The sequence below is a fragment of the Molothrus ater genome, chromosome 5 (assembly GCF_012460135.2).
Source record: "Molothrus ater isolate BHLD 08-10-18 breed brown headed cowbird chromosome 5, BPBGC_Mater_1.1, whole genome shotgun sequence".
Taxonomy (NCBI): domain Eukaryota; kingdom Metazoa; phylum Chordata; class Aves; order Passeriformes; family Icteridae; genus Molothrus; species Molothrus ater.
The window spans coordinates 68,517,410-68,535,444 of NC_050482.2; the positions used below are offsets into that span (position 1 = coordinate 68,517,410).

Sequence of the window (18,035 nt, forward strand, 5' to 3'; positions counted from 1 at the left end):
AAAACCCAGATTGGATCTTCCCAGAATATGGAATGGGGAAACCTGGACTGGATTTCCCCAGAATACGGAATGGGGGGAAACAGGGTTTGATCCCAGTCTTCTGTACAGAGGTGTACGGCAGAAACCATGTTCCTAAACCAAGAAACCATGTTCCTAAACCAAGAAAACCAAATTGTTCCAGCAGTGCATGCTGCTCAAACACTCAACCATCGCTGGAACAGCCCAGGTGCTGTAAGAGACTGGCTGTTGGTGCTCATGGCTTGAACAATCACTGGGTGCTTCTCCAGTGATGCACGGAGGGGCCTCCCAGGTGCAGAAGGGTGTGCACACCTGAGGCTTCAGCCTGGGTTTCCAGATAAAGAAGGGGCTGATAAGAGGCAATCCTGCAAGGTGGGATAAGTCCTTGTCATGCCTCCCTTACACAATGACTCAGCTGTGAAAACTCATCTCCAAAGTACTGGGACATTCACATCTCAGATGAGGCAATTCACGTTGGCTGATTGGACATAACACTGGATGTGGAATTCTTAACTTCCCGAAGGCTTTTTAGATCTCATTCTATCACCATTACGATTTATTTCATTTGTAAGGACACTGAGTGATCAGGAGCCCTGCTCTTGAAGCAGTTAATGCACTTTTTGGAGCTATTTGGACATTAGGAGTGCCATGGCAATTATCAGCAGCTGGCAGCTTTTGTCCAAGGGGCAGTGTGTTTGGACACTCAAACACTGCTACCTTTCAGTTTGAGTTTCCTTTCATCTGCCATTCTGTGCTCAGACTTCTGCCTGCTGCCTGCTTTGGAAGGGCCATGTCATGACTGAGTTCTGCAGGCAAAGCTTAAAACATTCTTAAGACATAATAATCCTCCTAACTGAGTGCCCAGGCTCTCACAGGGGTCAGTACCAAAAGCTGTTTCAACTGCACACTGCTTTACCAACTTCCACCTGGCAGATCTAGCTCCTGTTTAACCTCCAGTGTCCTTGTGCACTTTGCTCAGGTGGTTTCGTTCTCTCTGGGCAATTACGGCTTAGAGGTTCTCCTCTCTCCCTTCCTTCCTTCCTTCCATCGGGCAGTCGCCACACGAGCCAGTAATAGAAAGGGAACATCACTAAATTTAAACTGTTGCTGAGAGCCACTGCCACAAGCCAAGACACTGAGTTATTTGTGAAACTGAGCCCTTCTGCTCAGAAGTCCCTACAGATACCCACATCCCCTCTGTGACGATTCAGGAGAGTTTTCACTGTCCCTGTGCCTCGACTGAAGACCGGCTAAGAACTGAAGAGTTGTCCTGGCTCTGACAGAGCCAGGCAGTGTGAGCAGAGGGTTTGCAGCTGGAACCCCTCCACAAGGACAGCTCTGATGGGTTCCAGATAACCCCTGTGAAATCCTCCCGCGTGTCTCTCCTCCCCACGGCTCAGTGGGGCTGCACAGAGGTCCCTGACACAGGGCTGGGAGTGCAGCTGTGTGCGGACAGTTCCGCCTCACAGTGCTTCCCCCAGCATTTCCATTCAGGGACAAAGAACCGGCGATGAAAACCCCTCGGTCCCTTTCTCCCAGCCCCCTCCGTGCCGGGAGGCAGCGCAGGGCGGCTCCGAGTTTCACTTTCTGTGCCTGCTCGCGGCCGAGCGGGAAATGAAAACTGAGCGGCTCTGAAAGCGGGGCGGGCGCTGCCGCTGCCTGACGCGCCGGGGCCGCTCCTCTCCGCTCCGCCCGCTTCCCTGCCGAATCCCTCAGCCCTGCCGGCTCCTGCAGCCCTCCCGACCTCGCATCCCTCCCGAATCCCGCATCCCTGCCGCTCCCCCGGATGCGCGGTCCCTCCGGTGCGGGCAGACGCGGTGCGCCGTGCGGGGCTGCCCCGTGTGAGCCGGCGAGCTGCGAGCGCGAATCGGTAAGAAAGCGTTTGGCTGCTTTGTGAGATTGGATGCTGGAGGCGCAGTGTGTCAGGAGGGGGGGAAATAGAGAGGGAATAATAACGGAGTGGTTTGGCAGCTAAGTGGGAAGTTCTCCTTGCAGTCGCATCCCGTTGAAGTGTGGAGGTGATGCGCTCTTAGGTGCTTCCTTCTCCTCGAGGGTGGTCGACACACTGAGTCTCTGCTGGAGCCAGCACCTCAGGGGGACCACAGAAACATAGAATAGTTTGGGTTGGAAGGGACTTTGAAATCATCTAGTTCCAGCCCCCATGCTGAGGGCAGGGACACCTTCCACGAGAACAGATTGCCCAGAGCCCCATCCGGCCTGAGCGCCCTGCTGCAGCCACCGCCTGCCCTAGCATCACCGGCACCCCAGGATCCCGGGGAGGAGAAGGAGATGGCAGGGAAGGGACAGGGGCTGGAGTGGGAGCCCTTCTTGGGCAAAGGACATGGGGAGTGAAGGGACATTTTGGGGTTTGTCGTGAGAAGCCGGAGTCTTGGGCGGGCAGATGGAGACTGGAGCAGGGCAGGGAGAAAAGGAGAAGAGGCTGGGCTGGTTGAGGGAGAGGAGTGTGAGAGTTGTGATGGTGATGATGATGATGATGATGATGGGCTGGAGGGTACGAGGAGGGTATCACTGCTCCCTGTTCTCTGCCCAGAGCTGTGCCAGCTGGGGCACTGAGGTACCAATCCTACCCCTGACCTGCAGAGGAAACCAAAGCACGCGTTGCTGCTCCAGTGAGAGAGGAGGAATGGGGAGCAGGAGGAGAGCCTGCTGCTCAGTTCCTTGGCTCACTCACCTTGTTTTGTGTACCTGGGTAGGGAAAAGGAGGTCAAGTGCATGTCTTAGGAAGGTTGTATTTCTGATAGCTGAAAGGAGCAGGTTCCAAGGGTTGGGAAGTTCTGTTTGTGTCCCTGCTCCCACAACAGGATCCCCAATATTGGTGACTGGGAGAAAATTTCATGGAACCAGAGACACAAATACTCCTGTATCCCCCTGCACCTTCCTGTCCCAAGATCCCTAAGATCTTTCTACCTTTTCCTCAAGCCACCCAAAGCTGTTCAGGCCCGTGCTCGCTCTTTAATCCCACTCTTAGTCCTCCCTTTCCTGTCAAAACCTGTGTCTTGCATGTTTTCTTTATCCCCAGTCCATCCCTAGCTATGTTTAGCTACCTCTGCACTGCCTGCCCCTCTCCTTTCTGTCTCTTTCAACAGCATCCCCACTGCCTGAGAGCATCCCTGACCTCCTGGCTGATTCTACACCAGCTAAACTCCAGCTCAGCTTTCAGAAACCTGAATGTGCCATTAAATCATCTCCAGGAAAACAGGCAGTCTGTGTTCAGGCTCTATTTTGGCAAGAGAGAAATCAGATGAAATTCATCTTTTCCTGCGTAGCTGTTCTAATCACCATGTTTGGGTGCAAAAAGTAATGCTCTTGAATCCGTCTTTGAGAGTTTGTTTTTTGTTTTTTTTTTCCCCCAAAAAAACTTCTCAGCAAATTTGACAATATTTGGTGAATCTTAGTGTGTGACACCTAGGGCTTAAAAGAAATCTTCAAAAGTAAACAGTCAAAAGTACAGTTGGAAACAAGTATATTTAAGCTTAAAGGTAATAATCAGGGAAAAAAGTCAATTTCTAGCTTTTCTGCCTGAATCTTCAGTAACTTTGATATCTGACACTATTAGGCATAGTTAACCCAAAACCATGCTTTTAAAGCAAAGATTTTCTTTTTTTTAATGAAAGACAGAACCAGGATTTTGCTTATTTCCCTTTCTTAGTAGTTTTTCTTCATTCTTTCAATGCTTGGCCTTAGGTTGATTTTATGTGCTGTTTAATATTTGTAGAATAATAATTTCTGAGCATTTTTTGGGTCTTCACCGCCCCCCCCCCCTTCCCCGTGAATATCCACTTTTTTCTGATTCTGTCTCCATGTTGGCAGCGGGCTTTTAGAAAGTTTCATTTTTGCGTAGTTGCATTTGAACTTTTATCAGATTGCTTTGCTTGTGTGTTTTTATTTTGCTTTCGTAGCTGAGTCCCAGGACACTGTCAGAGTAATGGTCTGTTGAATAGTCCCTTAAAAATCAAGGCATTATAATGGTTCTCCTGCATGAACAGTTACTGTGCCTGTGATCACTTGAAGGAACAGAAAAAGAAACTGCTGTGTTGGTACTTAAATATCTTTCAAAATTACAGTCCAAAGTGCCACAGTAGTGCTGTGACTCAGGGCTTAAAACCAGCGCAGGGAGCCCAGTGCAGAAACCAAAGGTGCTCATCTGGCCAGAAGAGAAGGTGAAACTTCACCTTTTCAATACTTGGGCTATTTTTTTAATAAAATACTGCTTTTTCCGAAGCAGAGGAGTTTCACAACATCTACTTTTGGGCAATTTTAATCCTCTTATTTACCAAGTCTTCCCGAACAGGGATATGTGGGGTTCCTTGGCTGGATGGAGCTGTTTCTGTGGAACTGAAGGCTCATTTATTTATTTATTTAGCCACCAGAGGAAGACAGGATGAGCAATTGCCGTCAGACTCCGTTTCTGTTCCCTTAGCAATAGCCTGCACACCTCGACACCCATGTTAATTCAAATATCCCACCTGCTCTTGCAGTGATCTTACTGATTTTATTGATATTCCAGGCTGGGCTGGATGGGGCCCTGAGTAACCTGATCTAGTGGGTGACATTCCCTGCCTGTGGCAGGGGGCTGGAATTAATTATCTTTAAGGTTCCTTTCCAACCCAAACCATTCAATGGTTTTTTGATTTCACCTCTTTCGCAATGGGAAGGTCTCCTCTGTCCTTGAGCAGTGCTGTTGATGGGACAAACCAGTGGACATCAAGAAAGAAGCAAGAAACCAGAGGTGGCACCAAGCGAGGTCATGGAGGCAGAAATTGAAGTACAGAATAAAAAAGAGGAAACCAAAGAGGTGAAGGCCAAAAACCAGAAGTTGACATCAGTCTTCGGTCTGGCAGACTTAAAAAATGGTAATAATGTTTTGCCCATTCTTCACTGTCATGTTTTCTATTTCTCGTGCCTGCTGTTCCCTTCCCTGTCCATAGGCTTAATTTTCTCCTATTCCTTATCTCTTCACTGAGGAATATAATACAGATAATTCTCATTTTGCCTTGCCAAGTAACCATTCTGAGTTTTTTTAGAATGGAATACATGAAGATCTCAGAGCTTTTTCCGTATTTAAGTCCTCAAATTTTCCATTGCAGCCAAAAATGCCTAGCTGCTGGCTCTGTCTCTCCCCAAACAGAGCCAGCATTGCTGGATTTGCTAAATCATGGGCTAGGCACAGGCTTATTCTCCTCCTACAGGCAATCTTTGCCTCCTGTTGTTCTATTTTATGTTTAGATGTGTTATGAGAGGACTGAAAAAGAGGAACTGGGAGAAATCTGAGAATCATTAGCCAGATTTACTTGAATTTTTTCTGCCAGTTGCCAAACAAAACCAAATATTACCTGCTTGAGCAACAGAAGAATAGATTGAACACTTTATCAGATCCGACCAAGATGCTGAGCCCATAGACTGAATGGCTGAATGTGCACAAGAAGAATTTGCCACTTTCAAATAACTTTCTTTTCTTGTGCCTATCCCCAGACCTCACTTGGTCTTTTTCTCCCCTACAGAAGCTATTGGACTGTACAACCTTGGGCAGAGCTGCTGTCTGAACTCCCTGCTCCAGGTGTTCCTCATGAACATCCACTTCACAAGGATACTCCGGAGGTACCTCCTGTTTCACCTCCCTGAGATGTTTCCATTGCTGCACTCCTGTCTCCACTCTTTCTTTCATATGGGATGTGCTTTTGAAGGCATCACTGCATCACTGAGGGCCACCAGGATGCTTTTGGTTCCTCAGCAAGGTCTCTGCCTTGTGGTGCCCATCATGCACTGACAGGCCCTGCAAAGGTAGAAGCTGCAGTGTTCAGACTTGTAAATCATCTCTGGTTTATGTCCTGAACTGAGTCTTTATGGATTGTATCTCTCTCTTTTCCCTAACAGGATATATATAATTTTATATATAATAATTATATATATAGCAATTATACTTATTCAATATATTATATACTATATACATATATATTATATGTATATATATACATAATTATTATATGTATATAATATTATAATATATATAATATTATAATATATATAACAAATCTATATAATTTACAATTCTATATAATATATATTATACAGAATATAGAAATATATATTATTTATTTACATAATAATTTATATAAATATATAATTATAAAATATATAATAAATTATATAATTTTCCAATAAATAATTCATTATTAAATAATAATTAATAAAACAAGAATTCATTAATAGATTCTATAATGATATAAATTATAGTTATGATTTATAAACTTATAGGTTCATAAATTTATATTTATATAAATAAATATATAACTATGAGATGTAAATTATTATATAAATATATAAGGATAATATATATTTCTATATTCTATATAATATTTTCTCTCTGTATATATATATATATATATATATATATAAATATTATATATATATATGTGTGTGTGTGTGTATATAACATATGTATAATTTAATATATCTATAATATATATAATTTTATTCCAGGTTTACTCACCAGCCTTATAACAAAAGATGTGTCATGTGTAGCCACATCCAATATTCATTTTGTCACTTGAAGCATGTAAACACAAACATACCCTAATCCCTGGCCTCTGGGCCCTGACTGCCCTGGCTAGCCCCTGACAGAGGAGGGAATTAAGATGTTTTGTTGGCATATAGCTGAAATAGGAGCATTATGATATATGTGCCCAAGAAATTCTGAGGGCATGTTGAGAGCGAGGACATCAGTGAGTGGGAGGTAAAAAAGATCTGGAATTGGATGTAACTAATGTTGTTTCTAGAGACACAAAGCACTTGAGGTCCTGCTTGGCTTGTCTCCTATTCAGGAACAAGCCAACTTAAAATTTTGGCCTTTTGCTTTAGAGCTGTCAGCCTGCACTGTGGGATTCCCTTTCTCTTTTCTTTTGCTGAAAACGTTCCCATTCTGGTTCCTCTTGAGCTGCTGTCTCTGTTGCTGACCTGTGCTCCTTCAGGTGTGATGTGTGACATTTCCCCACTGAACCTCTAATCACCTCTGGTGTTGCTTCTTCCCCCTCCAGGATCACAGTGCCACCCTCTCCTGCCCAGAGGAGGAGCAATGTCCCGTACCAGATGCTCCTGCTGCTGGAGAAGATGCAGAGTGGCAAGTGCAAAGCTGTTGGTCCCACAGAGCTGGCTTGCTGCCTTTCAGAGCACAGAGTGGAATGTAAGCAGCCCTGCCTCGTGCCCACCTCTGTCCGCATTTATCCAGCACTTACAAGCAGCCCAGACCCCAACATCTCCTCCAGAAATTCAGAAATGCCAGGAGTTAGGTTCACAGGGACACAGTGCTCCTTGTAGCTGCCTCCCAGCTGAGTGCAATGCTGTGTCTTACTGAAGAGAGATAAAAAAACCAACCCTGCTGGGTGTATTTGCTGATATCCAAAGGGTGGGAGGACTATCAGGCTGCTAGAAGATTCAGCTATGGATGCTGTGCAGGGCACAGAGGACAGTTCATTGTTTGATTTGTTTTGCTGTACTTTGTCATGATAGTGAAATAGCTGCTGTTACTTTTTAGAAGAAAGGGATAGTGTGGAAAAGAGAATGAGTTTGCACAATTCCCTCTCCTGCTCCTTCTTATAAGGGCAGAGGGAAGAATTTGCAGGCTAAATCTCCCAGCTGGCCAAAGTTCTAAAAGAGAGAGGTTTTTAATGCATGAGTGACCAGTGACAGTGGGATGCCAAGAGTCTGTCTGTGTGTGCAATACACAGGGTATAACCAAATGCCCCTATCTTTGTCATATAAAAGCCCAAACAGCAGTTTTCAGAACTGAAAAGGGAGGTGCCCTGACATTTATGAAAGAGGAACACAAGATAAACTCCGTATCCCTGTTTGCATCATTTTTCTCCTGACTCTGAGTGGCTTTGCAGTCAGCCATCACTCTTCCAGTTATAGAGAGATAGGGATCAAGAGGTTTATCTTATCTGTGTGTGAGACATGTGGATAGGCCCTGCTGTCATTTTAATCTCAGCACCCAGAAGCATTTTAGCCTTCCTGGGGCATGAGGGGATGAGGAAAACAGGTCTGTGGAGTAATAAAGGTGAAAAAGAGAACAGAATCTTCCCTGTATTGTTTCTGAGGAGGATTCAAAGGGGACTGTTTACAAAGGCATGGTAGGACATGTGACATAGAAGTGAAAAGATAAGGGGTTATGGCTTGAAATGTAAACCAGCTGGTTTAGATTGAATATTGGGAAGAAATTTTTTACTGTGGGAGTGGTGAGACACTGGAGAAGAATGTCCAGAAAAGCTTTAGGTGCTGTGTCACTTCAAGTGTTCAAGGCCAGATTGGAAGGTATTTGCTGGTCTAGTGGAAGGTGTCTTTGCCCATGGTGGGGGTAGTGGAACCAGATGATTTTTAGGGCTCCTTCCAACCCAAATCATTCTCTGATGCTATGAAATGCACCCCCCAACTCAGTGAGTCATCTGAGCCCTCCTCTGGTAGGTATTGAGCAGCCTCTTGTCCCTGCATCTGGTGACACTGGGTGATATAAACACTCCTGTCTTCTCCCACTGCCTGCTCAGATCACGTGGAGAAATTGCAGCTCGTGCCCAGTCTAAGCTCTGTCTCTGCAGGGAGGAGCAAGGGACAAGAAACTGTGTCTAAGAGGGGACAAAATTCCCCCTTTGCCATTTGTGGGAAATCTGTGCTCAGTGCTGTTCATGATACTGAGTTGTGTTTTCTGCTCGTGCAGTGTTTGTGCAGCATGATGCTGCTCAGCTCTTTCTGACTCTCTGGAACTTGTTAAAGAAGCAGATGAAAAAGCCAGAGCTGGTAAGGATGGTGACTGAAATGAACCTTTGCCCCTTATCCTGTGTGGTTTCCTCTGCTCCTTGAAGGATCCCATTCACTGGCAATTGTCCTAAGTTAAAGTTTTAAAATTATCTCTTCTTTCATTGCATCTTTCAAATGGGACAGAGAATCTTTGTTTCATAAGCTTTGACATTTTGAATCACAGTAAAGTTTTGCTCATTCTGCTTTCAGGGCATGCCAGTGTCCATTCTAATGGGAGAGCTGATTAATAACTAAAAGATTGATCTTTTTGCAGCATTGTATTTAGTTGTATTTAGTGTCTGTTTCCCCCCAAATTTCTGTAAACATTTATTGGTGTATCTTGACACAGGCTTTCCGTTCTTTGAAGTCAGCCATGTGCATTTCACTCTAATTAGTCACTGACAGTATGTGATGTATGTAACAGCTCCTCCCATGGGACTGGGAAAAATGACTCTTCCTTGACTGACTGTCACAGATTTATTAGTACAGAAGACAGGCTCCTGTTGCAATTTCAAGCAAAACAGAACAATTCTGCATCAAAGCAGATATTTAACTCTCTGATCTTACAGGCTGTGTTTTTCCCCTCTGTTAAAGAATGAGGGGAAGGAGTTGTTCTCCTTTAAATTGTGGGAAGTACCCTGTCCACGTAAGTCATTGTCACATCTTGGTTCCAACCTCAAAGGAATAACCTTTTTTGAAATGTGTGAGCACAGGGACTTTCCCACCCACAGGGAAACAGCTCAACTATCTTCTTTATACACCTTGTTTTGGCTTTTTTCTCACCCCTCCAGGTTAAAGAGCTGCGCGATTTGTACACGATCTGCATACAGGAGCATGTGGCCTGTCAGAAATGTTCTTTTGAAGTAAAGAGCAAAAGCACCATGTTAACCCTTCCACTCCCAGTGCTGGATGCCAATTCTCACAGGCTGAAGACTCTGGTAAGTTTAGCAGCAGCACCTTTTCCTTAGGAGATGACTCTGTTCATAGTGGATTTTTCAAATGCCAGTGGACCACTGGACGTTATAGATTCTCTGACCACTTCATACTGTTTCAGCATGAAGGAGCTGCTTTGAAAACCTTTAAGGCTTTGAAGTATTAAAAGCATTTATACAGCAGTACCTTCTTTGTGGAATATGTGTACCCCTTTTTTTTCTAACTTTTATAATCACAGTGGCAGCTGGGAGAAATAAGGTACCTTTTGTTTCAGGCTGCAGTCTTTTGTCCTTTGAATAAAACATGCCTTCTGTAACTTTGCTGTTTGCTTGGGCCCCCTGAAATAATGTAGAAATAAAAATCCAGCTGAAGAAATTCAGTTGAAAGAAGTCTCTGTCTTCTTAGGAGGACTGTCTGCAATACTTCTTCCACCCAGAGGAGTTGACTGGACAAAACATGTGTTTCTGTCAACAGTGTGGGAGGAAAACACCTTTTCTACAGGTAATTGGAGAATTATTTCCCCATGTCTCATACCCAGAATCCCCTTGAGGACTGGGGAAGATGGGGAAAGGACTCAATCATAGGAAATTTAAGAGGAGATCAACAGCTCAGATTTGCCAGCACGGCAGTGTCAGTGAGATAAAAACCACAGACACCTTTCCTCCTATTAGGAAGGAGGTCCTGTGGTCTGGTGTCTCAAGGAGGTTGATTTGCCTCTAGTGCTACCAGCATGGGGCTAGGAAAGCACATGAGAGGTGAAGCAGCCCTTGAGACACCCAAGGCTGGGTGCTGATGACACTAAAGCTGAGAAACTTGGATCTCACAGCTCTGTTTTGTGTGCAGATGGGTTACAAAGGTTTGGCATCTGCTGTCCCTTGGAACTGGCAAATATTTACTGGAGCACTGGCTGTTCTCCATTCTGACACACTGGGTGGCAGTGGCTGTTTGTACCCCACCTCCCCCAGGGTTTGGCCCCAGTTTTCAGTTGCATTATTGATTCTTTTCAGAGCATGAAGCTCGTCCATCTGCCACAGACCCTGACCTTGCACCTGAAGCGCTTCTGCTTTGAGAGGTCCTCTTGCACGCACAAGCTGAGCCACTCCCTGCCATTCCCACAAGAACTTGATCTCAGGCAAGTCTTGACAGAAAGTCAGTGCCAAGCAGATGACAGTGAAAAGGTGAGATACTCCTGTTCAAAAAGGGCAGATTTTCTTCTCCTCTCTGCTCCTTTCTCATAAAAATTTGAGGTCACACCACTACTTGTCTCAGTTCAAAGTACCTGTCTTAAAAATTTGTATCTCAAACTTTGTCTGTGATTGGTGTTGTCTCACATCCCATAGTTTTAACTGATTCAGCCATCATTCAACATTCTATGCTCAGATTAAATCATCAAAAGGCCCCAAAACTGGAGCTTCCTGCCTTAAGGACAAAAGCCAGGCTTTGCAGATCTCACCTGTCCAAGACAGGGGAACTCTGCTCTTGCTATTTCCCGTGCAGTATTATTGATATTTTTGGCCACAGAGTCTGGTACTGTTGGCCACAACAGCTTTGCTAGGTAGCTGAGATGGATCTGCCCCACTGTGGGTCTGTTCCTCTTCCTGGGAAATAACAAGGGGAAGTGTGGCAACAGCAGAAGTCACCACTGCAGGGTTGGCTGTGGTGAACCTCTTTGCTGCTCCTTTGCTGTCCTGCTGCCTTTTATCACAATCCTCTGGTCTCCAGAGGATGGAGGCTGCCAGCCCATAGCTGAGGGTAAGAACAAAAAAAGGCAGGATTCTTGAGGCCAGTCTGATCTTTTTTCCTTACAAAATGTATGTCCTCGCTGCCCTGGCTGCTGCTTCTCTACAGTCCATGGCAGATGGGAATTGCTGCACTGGAAGTGTCTCTTTGTGTCTCTTGGCAGGCTACCTGGCAGTATGAGCTCTTTGCTGTGGTTGCTCATTCAGGATCAGCCAGCTGTGGCCATTACTGTGCCTACATCCGGAGGCTCACAGACTGTAAATGGTATTGCTTCAACGATTCTGAGGTTTGCCAGGTGAGCAGATCCAGCCATCTTCCCTTTGTGCCCTCCTGGACATCCCTCCAGCTCTCATCCAGTCTGACTGGTGCTGACTGAGAGAGCCAGGAAAGGAAACTGAGGCTGCAGAGCTTTGTCCTCCTCCACTACAGGATGCTCTGGGCTGAGGGCAGAGTGACTCTCACTTCTGCACCAAATAAGGCCTCAGGTTCTGTTTTGTGTGGGACTCACATTCTCTGAACCTGAGAGAAGCAGAGAAAAGAATGATCAAAGCAATTCTCATCTCATTTGCTGCTCCTGTGTTGTGCCAAAGTAGAATGCAATATGGAGATTGTTTACCCACAGTGATGGGGTTTTGTTTCCTTGGCCTGTGAGGGCCAAGTACGTGTCCAGACTGTTGGTCAGGAGACAGTGACAAGATTTTGGGCAGTGGAGTTGGGTTGGGTGCTTGTGCAGTTTCAGTTTAGATGAGGTGTAATATAGTATAGAATAATATGATACGATATAATGTAATGTAATGTAATAAAATATAACATAACATAATATAATATAACATCATATCATATAACACAATATCATATCAAAAATATAATATAGTATCATATATAAAATATATAATATATTATCCAATGTATAATATAACATAAAGGATATATAAATAATATAACATATAACATCATATAATATATAGTATAAAGTACATACTATACTATAATATACTATACTATAATATACTATGATATACTGTAGTATGATATGATATAATATAATATAATATAATATAATATAATATAATATAATATAATAATTAATTAGCCTTCTGATATCATGGAGTCCTGCTCATCATTCCTCCCGCCAACTGGGCGAGAATTACACCCATAGTTTTGTGCATTGCAGAATGCAGGAGCATATTGCAGAATATTCAGGATATTTGCTGAATATCCTACTTGATGCACTCTACATCTGTTTAATGTATACTATTGATGATATTTTTGCCCCTGATGAGGGGGAGAAAATGACGAGGAGGACTCCATCTTATCAGAAGGCTAATTAATTACTTTATTGTACTATGTTATCCTGTATTACATTACGCTCTATTACATTACATCTAAACTGAATCTGCCAAGCACTCAACTCTGCACACAACTGCCTGAATCTCGTGACTGTCACCCGACAGTCCCAACTCACACACACACCTGGCCCTGACAGGCCAAGGAAACAAAACCCCATCACTCTGGGTAAACAATCTCCGTATTGCATTCTTCTTTGGCACAACACAGGCACAGCAAATGAGATAAGAATTGTTTTTCCTTTCTCTGAGGTTCAGAGAATATTTCTGGGTTTCACATTCTTGGGAAGAATTGTGCTTTGCTTTTCTCTGTGAAGAGAAATGTGGTGACAGAGTACATTCAGAACATTCGGATCTGTTTTTCCTCCAAGAGTAAAAGCAATAAACCAATTTATTGAAAGGTGTTTAGTTCCTGGAAGTGCCACTTACACCACTCCTATGAGAGCTCCTGGGATGGTATCAGAATTTTTGCATCTCCTAAGAGTTTTTACCAGCCTCCTCCTGTGTGTTTTTCTTCTCTAGGTGTCATGGGATGATGTTAAATGCACCTATGGACGTTCCAACCTCTACTGGTATGCAAATGTATCCCTGATTTTTCCTAATGCTGCTCTGGACTTTGGAATGAGGGGAGACAAACTGGTTTGGGGACATATTGCCTGGGGTGTAGTGAGGATGCAGGAGATGTGTTAATCAGGATTTCTCCACGCTTTTTGTTTTGATGCATTGTAAGAAAATGAGCTTACAGGAGGGAGATAATCTCTCCTATAAACCAGCAAATCTTGGGAACACTGGAGAGGACCAGCTTAGTTGACCTAAAGCTCAGGAAGCTGAGCAGGAGCAATTCTGGGATGTTACCTAGAGCTTCAAACGTACCTTGTGATGTGCTTTCTCTTTGCCTCCACAGGAGAGAAACAGCCTATCTCTTGTTTTACATGAAAAAGCAGCCTCAGCAGCCCTGGCCAAGAGTATCAGAATGTCTCTGACAGCTGTGCATTGTCCCTGGGGCTCAGCACCTCTGTGCCAGTGAGGACATGCACAAATGTTTCACAGGAAAGACATTCTGCACTCAGCAACTTCAGACTCCACATTTTGAGAAAAAAGTGCAGCAGACACTCAGCCAGAGAAAGGATCTAGGAATTGTTGCAACTAGAGAACTTTTCTTTTGTGTTGTTTTGTTGGTTTTTTTTTTTTAAATATTTATGTGACTCTAGATGTTCATTTCCTCTTTAAAAGATGGTGAAGTTAGTCCTTGTCTCTGCTGCCTTATTATTTTCCTTAGTGCTGATGCCTGGATCCCATTCCAGGGGAAGTGTTTGGCCTGAAAGCCTGTGTGATGCTCCAGGGAGGTGTGTGCTATGTCTGGAGAGCTGTGGGAGCCATACAGAGCCTGTAGACTTACTTTGAGATTTACTTTGTCCTTTTAGCACCATGTTAGAGGCTGGCAAGCTGGGCAGGAGACCCAAAAATCACCCCAGAAACAACTGGGGGAAGGATCAGAACCCTTATGGCACACACTCCTGAAAACCTCCCTGAAAATGAATCACTGCAGGGGCTGTGATGTGTCAAGAGCTGTTTTAAATCAGGAGCTATTGGAGCAGTTCTGATTCCCAAGATGAGTTTGTTAAAATTTGTGCAGGTGGTTATTATTTCAACAGGCTTATCAGGCTTTTAGATGCATTTTCTTTCCTGAAGAGGAAAATATTCAGAGCAGCAGAGATTCTGGAGCTGGTTAGTGATTTTGCACAATACAGGCCATACATGGTCATAAAGGAAGTGAGATGCCTTGATGTGCTTGATTTTTTTGGGATTTTTCATTGTGTGGCTTTTAAAAGACTCTTGCTGATCCTGTTGGATTGAGCATCCCAGCAGTTTGGGATCTGGAAGTACCTTCACCCTAATACACTCTATGACTGTATCTCTACAAAGGTGCTGTTTTTGTGAGATAGAGCAATTGTGAAATTATATTAAAAGTATATAAATTATAATAAACTATAAAACTAATATAGATATACTGCCATCTATGTATAACCTATTTTTTGTGAGGTACACAAATCATGTCCATTTTCTGAAGGTAAACTGAAAAATCTTAGAGCATAGCTGTAAAATTACTCTTTCATGGTTTAGCAGGTATTTATTTCATTGTACTAGCAAGGTCCATTAATCTGTCCAGCTGTGTATTTGTATTATTTATTCTGTGGGAAAAAAAATCCTAGTGTATTATTTGCCATCCGGATGAGGAATTTTCAGCCAGTTCACCTTCAGGAATGCATTGCACCCTTTCTAAAGCATTGAAATGGGTGAGTAAGAAAACAAAGTTTCTGTTTGCTTTTCCAGCACTTTGCCTCTGTGAAGGAACTGAATAAGCTGCATTTTTCTTAGCTGAACTGAGAAGTTAATGGGATTAGAGAATGACATTTCTAATTATCTATAACTTGAAATTAAAAACCTTAGGCTTATGAAAAATGCCTTAAATGCATCATAACCTTCCAGGGATGTCACTCATCAAGGAAAGAATTACATAGATATATTTAAGAATCTTTTCAATCTGTGAAAAAAAAACCCATTTAATTCCAATGAAAAGTAATTAATTTTTTTTTTAATAAAATATTATGGGATACATCCCTTAAAATCAATCTTGTGGTTTCTTCTTCATCTATTCTTCCTAAACACTGAATGCAGGTCAAGTATTCAGGGTAGAGCTGCTGTTAATGTTTATCTCTAAGAGCCATGGTGTCTTGCTTTGAAAAGAGAGATGTTTGTTAAGGAAGGCAGGAGCCTTCCTTCAAATGGAAAATGTAAACCCCCTCCCTCCCTCTGAATTATTGTAATTTTTGAAACTAAGAGGCTCTCAGGAAAAGATATGGGGATAGGAATAAGAGTTCTTTAGCAGGAGAATCAAAAATACAAATGCAATAGTGCTGGAGATGGGCCTGGGCCCCTCTGGGAATGCAGGGCAGCAGAAAGCTGCTCCTCTGGGAATGCACTGGGCAAAGGCTGCTGTGCTGTCCCAGGCTCAGATTGGATCCAGGTAGGAATGCTTGGCTCCTCCCCTGGGCACAGCATCTCCCATGGGATGATGGAATTGGATCAGCCCTGCAGGGACACTCAGTGGCCATGGACAGCAGAGATCTCCTGGAGGGAGGATTGGCTGTGGGAGAGATAAAGAAAAAACTGCCCCATGACAGAAGGTAACTGCCCCACCTCTGACAGATGGCAAATAGAATACTGTCACCCTGTTTTATCAAGTTTTTCTAAGCCTTCTGATGTTTGCATTCTTGTAACAAACTTTCTCACTCCCTTTATGTAAATAACTTATTGTTTTGCATTCTTTTATGGAGGAGGAGAAATGTGATAGACTGTTGGTTTGTCCAGTGTCATTGGAGACATGGCACTGCCATACTCCCCAATCCACTGTCACTTCTGGAAATCTATGAATGTTAGAGATAAAAATTAGATAATTAGATACCTTCTTTTTTACCTTGAAAAAACAAACAAACAAACTCACAAAACCAAACCAACCAAACAAAAACCCAACAAAAAAACCCAAAATCTAAAAACAAACAAACAAAAAAAAAACCCAAACAAAAAACTCAAAAACCAAAAACAACAGAATACCCCCAAACCGTATCTTACAACTCAGGACACAGGGAAAACCAGCTAAACATGGACACTTCACCCTTGTGCTGGAGGCACTGTGAGTTTGTTTTCAGATTTGCTGTCAGGTGAAAGCTTAAATTGCTTCCACATGGAGATGGGAGAGCGGGAAGGTGAGTGAACTGCAGTGCAAAAACTCTGCTTTAAAAACTCCTGAGCTGAGCTGCTTCTGCAGAAAGCCACCTTGGCTGCCCCTGTGTTCACAGCAAAGCCCAGCCTTGTGCTGGATGAACTGCCCAAGGAGTTCTGTTCGTTTCAGCCCAGTGCCTGGGGTTCAGTGCTGGTGTGCTGCTGGACAGGAGAGGGGTGGGAACCTCTCCCCAGAGCTGCTGACATAAAACAGCTCCTGGCATTTCTGCCAGAAACACTTTTCGACCAAAAAACTGCTGCAAAGGAGCTGGGATTATTTGCCCTGTGTTTGAGTCCCCGAAAAGCCCAGCACCAATGGCAAGGGTTTTGAAAAGCCAGATAAAGCCAAGAGGCTGTGTTTGGAGAGATTATTGCAGATCCTGGTAACTCCTCATTTCCCTTTTTTGTTTGGTTTAGGATTACCATGCAGTAGCAAAGTACACATCCTCATCTCTATCCCTGACAGGCTCTTCCTCAGATTCAGATATTCCTCACCTTCAAGAAACACACAGAAAACCAGGAAAGAAAAAAAAGTAAATACATCTAATAAATGTCTCACAAAGGTATAATTTCTAAAATGTCAGTATGTAATTTACAAAATCACTGAAGGACAGGGAAACAATGATTCAGAGAGTCATGGTCATCACAGGTCTCTCCTCTACATAATCCCCTTTTCTCACAAATAAGGAGAAAATGCCATGTAGGGGAATGAAATCTCTACCTATCAGCTCTGGGCACTACAATTGCTGGTTAAACCCTGCTTTCATTGCAGAATTCAGGCCAACAGACCTGATCATTTTGAGCTCAGAAATAAAATTAAAAGGGTTCTGAATGGAGTGGCCACTCATCATACAGTGGCTGAGAGCAAAAGCTATGGGGAGCCTTGAAATCAAATATATATATATAAAATAAATAAAAATAATAAAAGGAATATAGAAAACTATAAAACATGGGTGCCTGGTGCTGTGGGGATGAAGCCATATTGGGAATTTAAAAAAATTATTCCTCCTGTGGACAGGTTACTGCTTCCTCCTAAAAAAGCAGCTATCTGGCAACTTCTGGTGATGTGTTCAGGACAGGTGAGATGAGAAATGGTTTTGGGGCATGTGCCAACTCCCCAAATACCACTTTTCTTGCAGAAAAGCAGAGACTGAGGTTTACAAAAACCTGCACCCTCCACCAATGCCAAATTGCCATGACGAGCTTACTCAATAAATTCTTGAGGAGCCTGCAATCAGTTTTTATGTTCTTCAAAGGGTGAGCTAAACCAAACTCCCTGCCTCCTCTTAGGATAGCACCTCTGCCCATATTTTCCTTGTCTGCAGCCAGTCAGCAGGTAGGAGGGAGGGGCAAAGCTGATTTTAAAGGTTTTGCAAGAGCCCACAGCCTCTCCTTGCCTGACTGCAC

General features: G+C 43.5%; 1 protein-coding gene across 1 annotated transcript; it reads left to right on the forward strand.

Annotated features, from left to right (window-relative positions):
• The first annotated feature begins 1,770 nt into the window (after positions 1-1,770).
• USP18 (ubiquitin specific peptidase 18) lies at positions 1,771-14,026 on the forward strand. The gene is made up of 11 exons (XM_036400938.2): positions 1,771-1,888; positions 4,695-4,892; positions 5,541-5,637; positions 7,074-7,219; positions 8,747-8,826; positions 9,618-9,764; positions 10,165-10,260; positions 10,767-10,937; positions 11,663-11,794; positions 13,368-13,417; positions 13,750-14,026. The coding sequence occupies exons 2-11, from the start codon at positions 4,724-4,726 to the stop codon at positions 13,826-13,828; spliced, it is 1,167 nt and encodes a 388-aa protein (XP_036256831.1). The 5' UTR covers positions 1,771-1,888; positions 4,695-4,723; the 3' UTR covers positions 13,829-14,026.
• Positions 14,027-18,035: the final 4,009 nt, after the last annotated feature.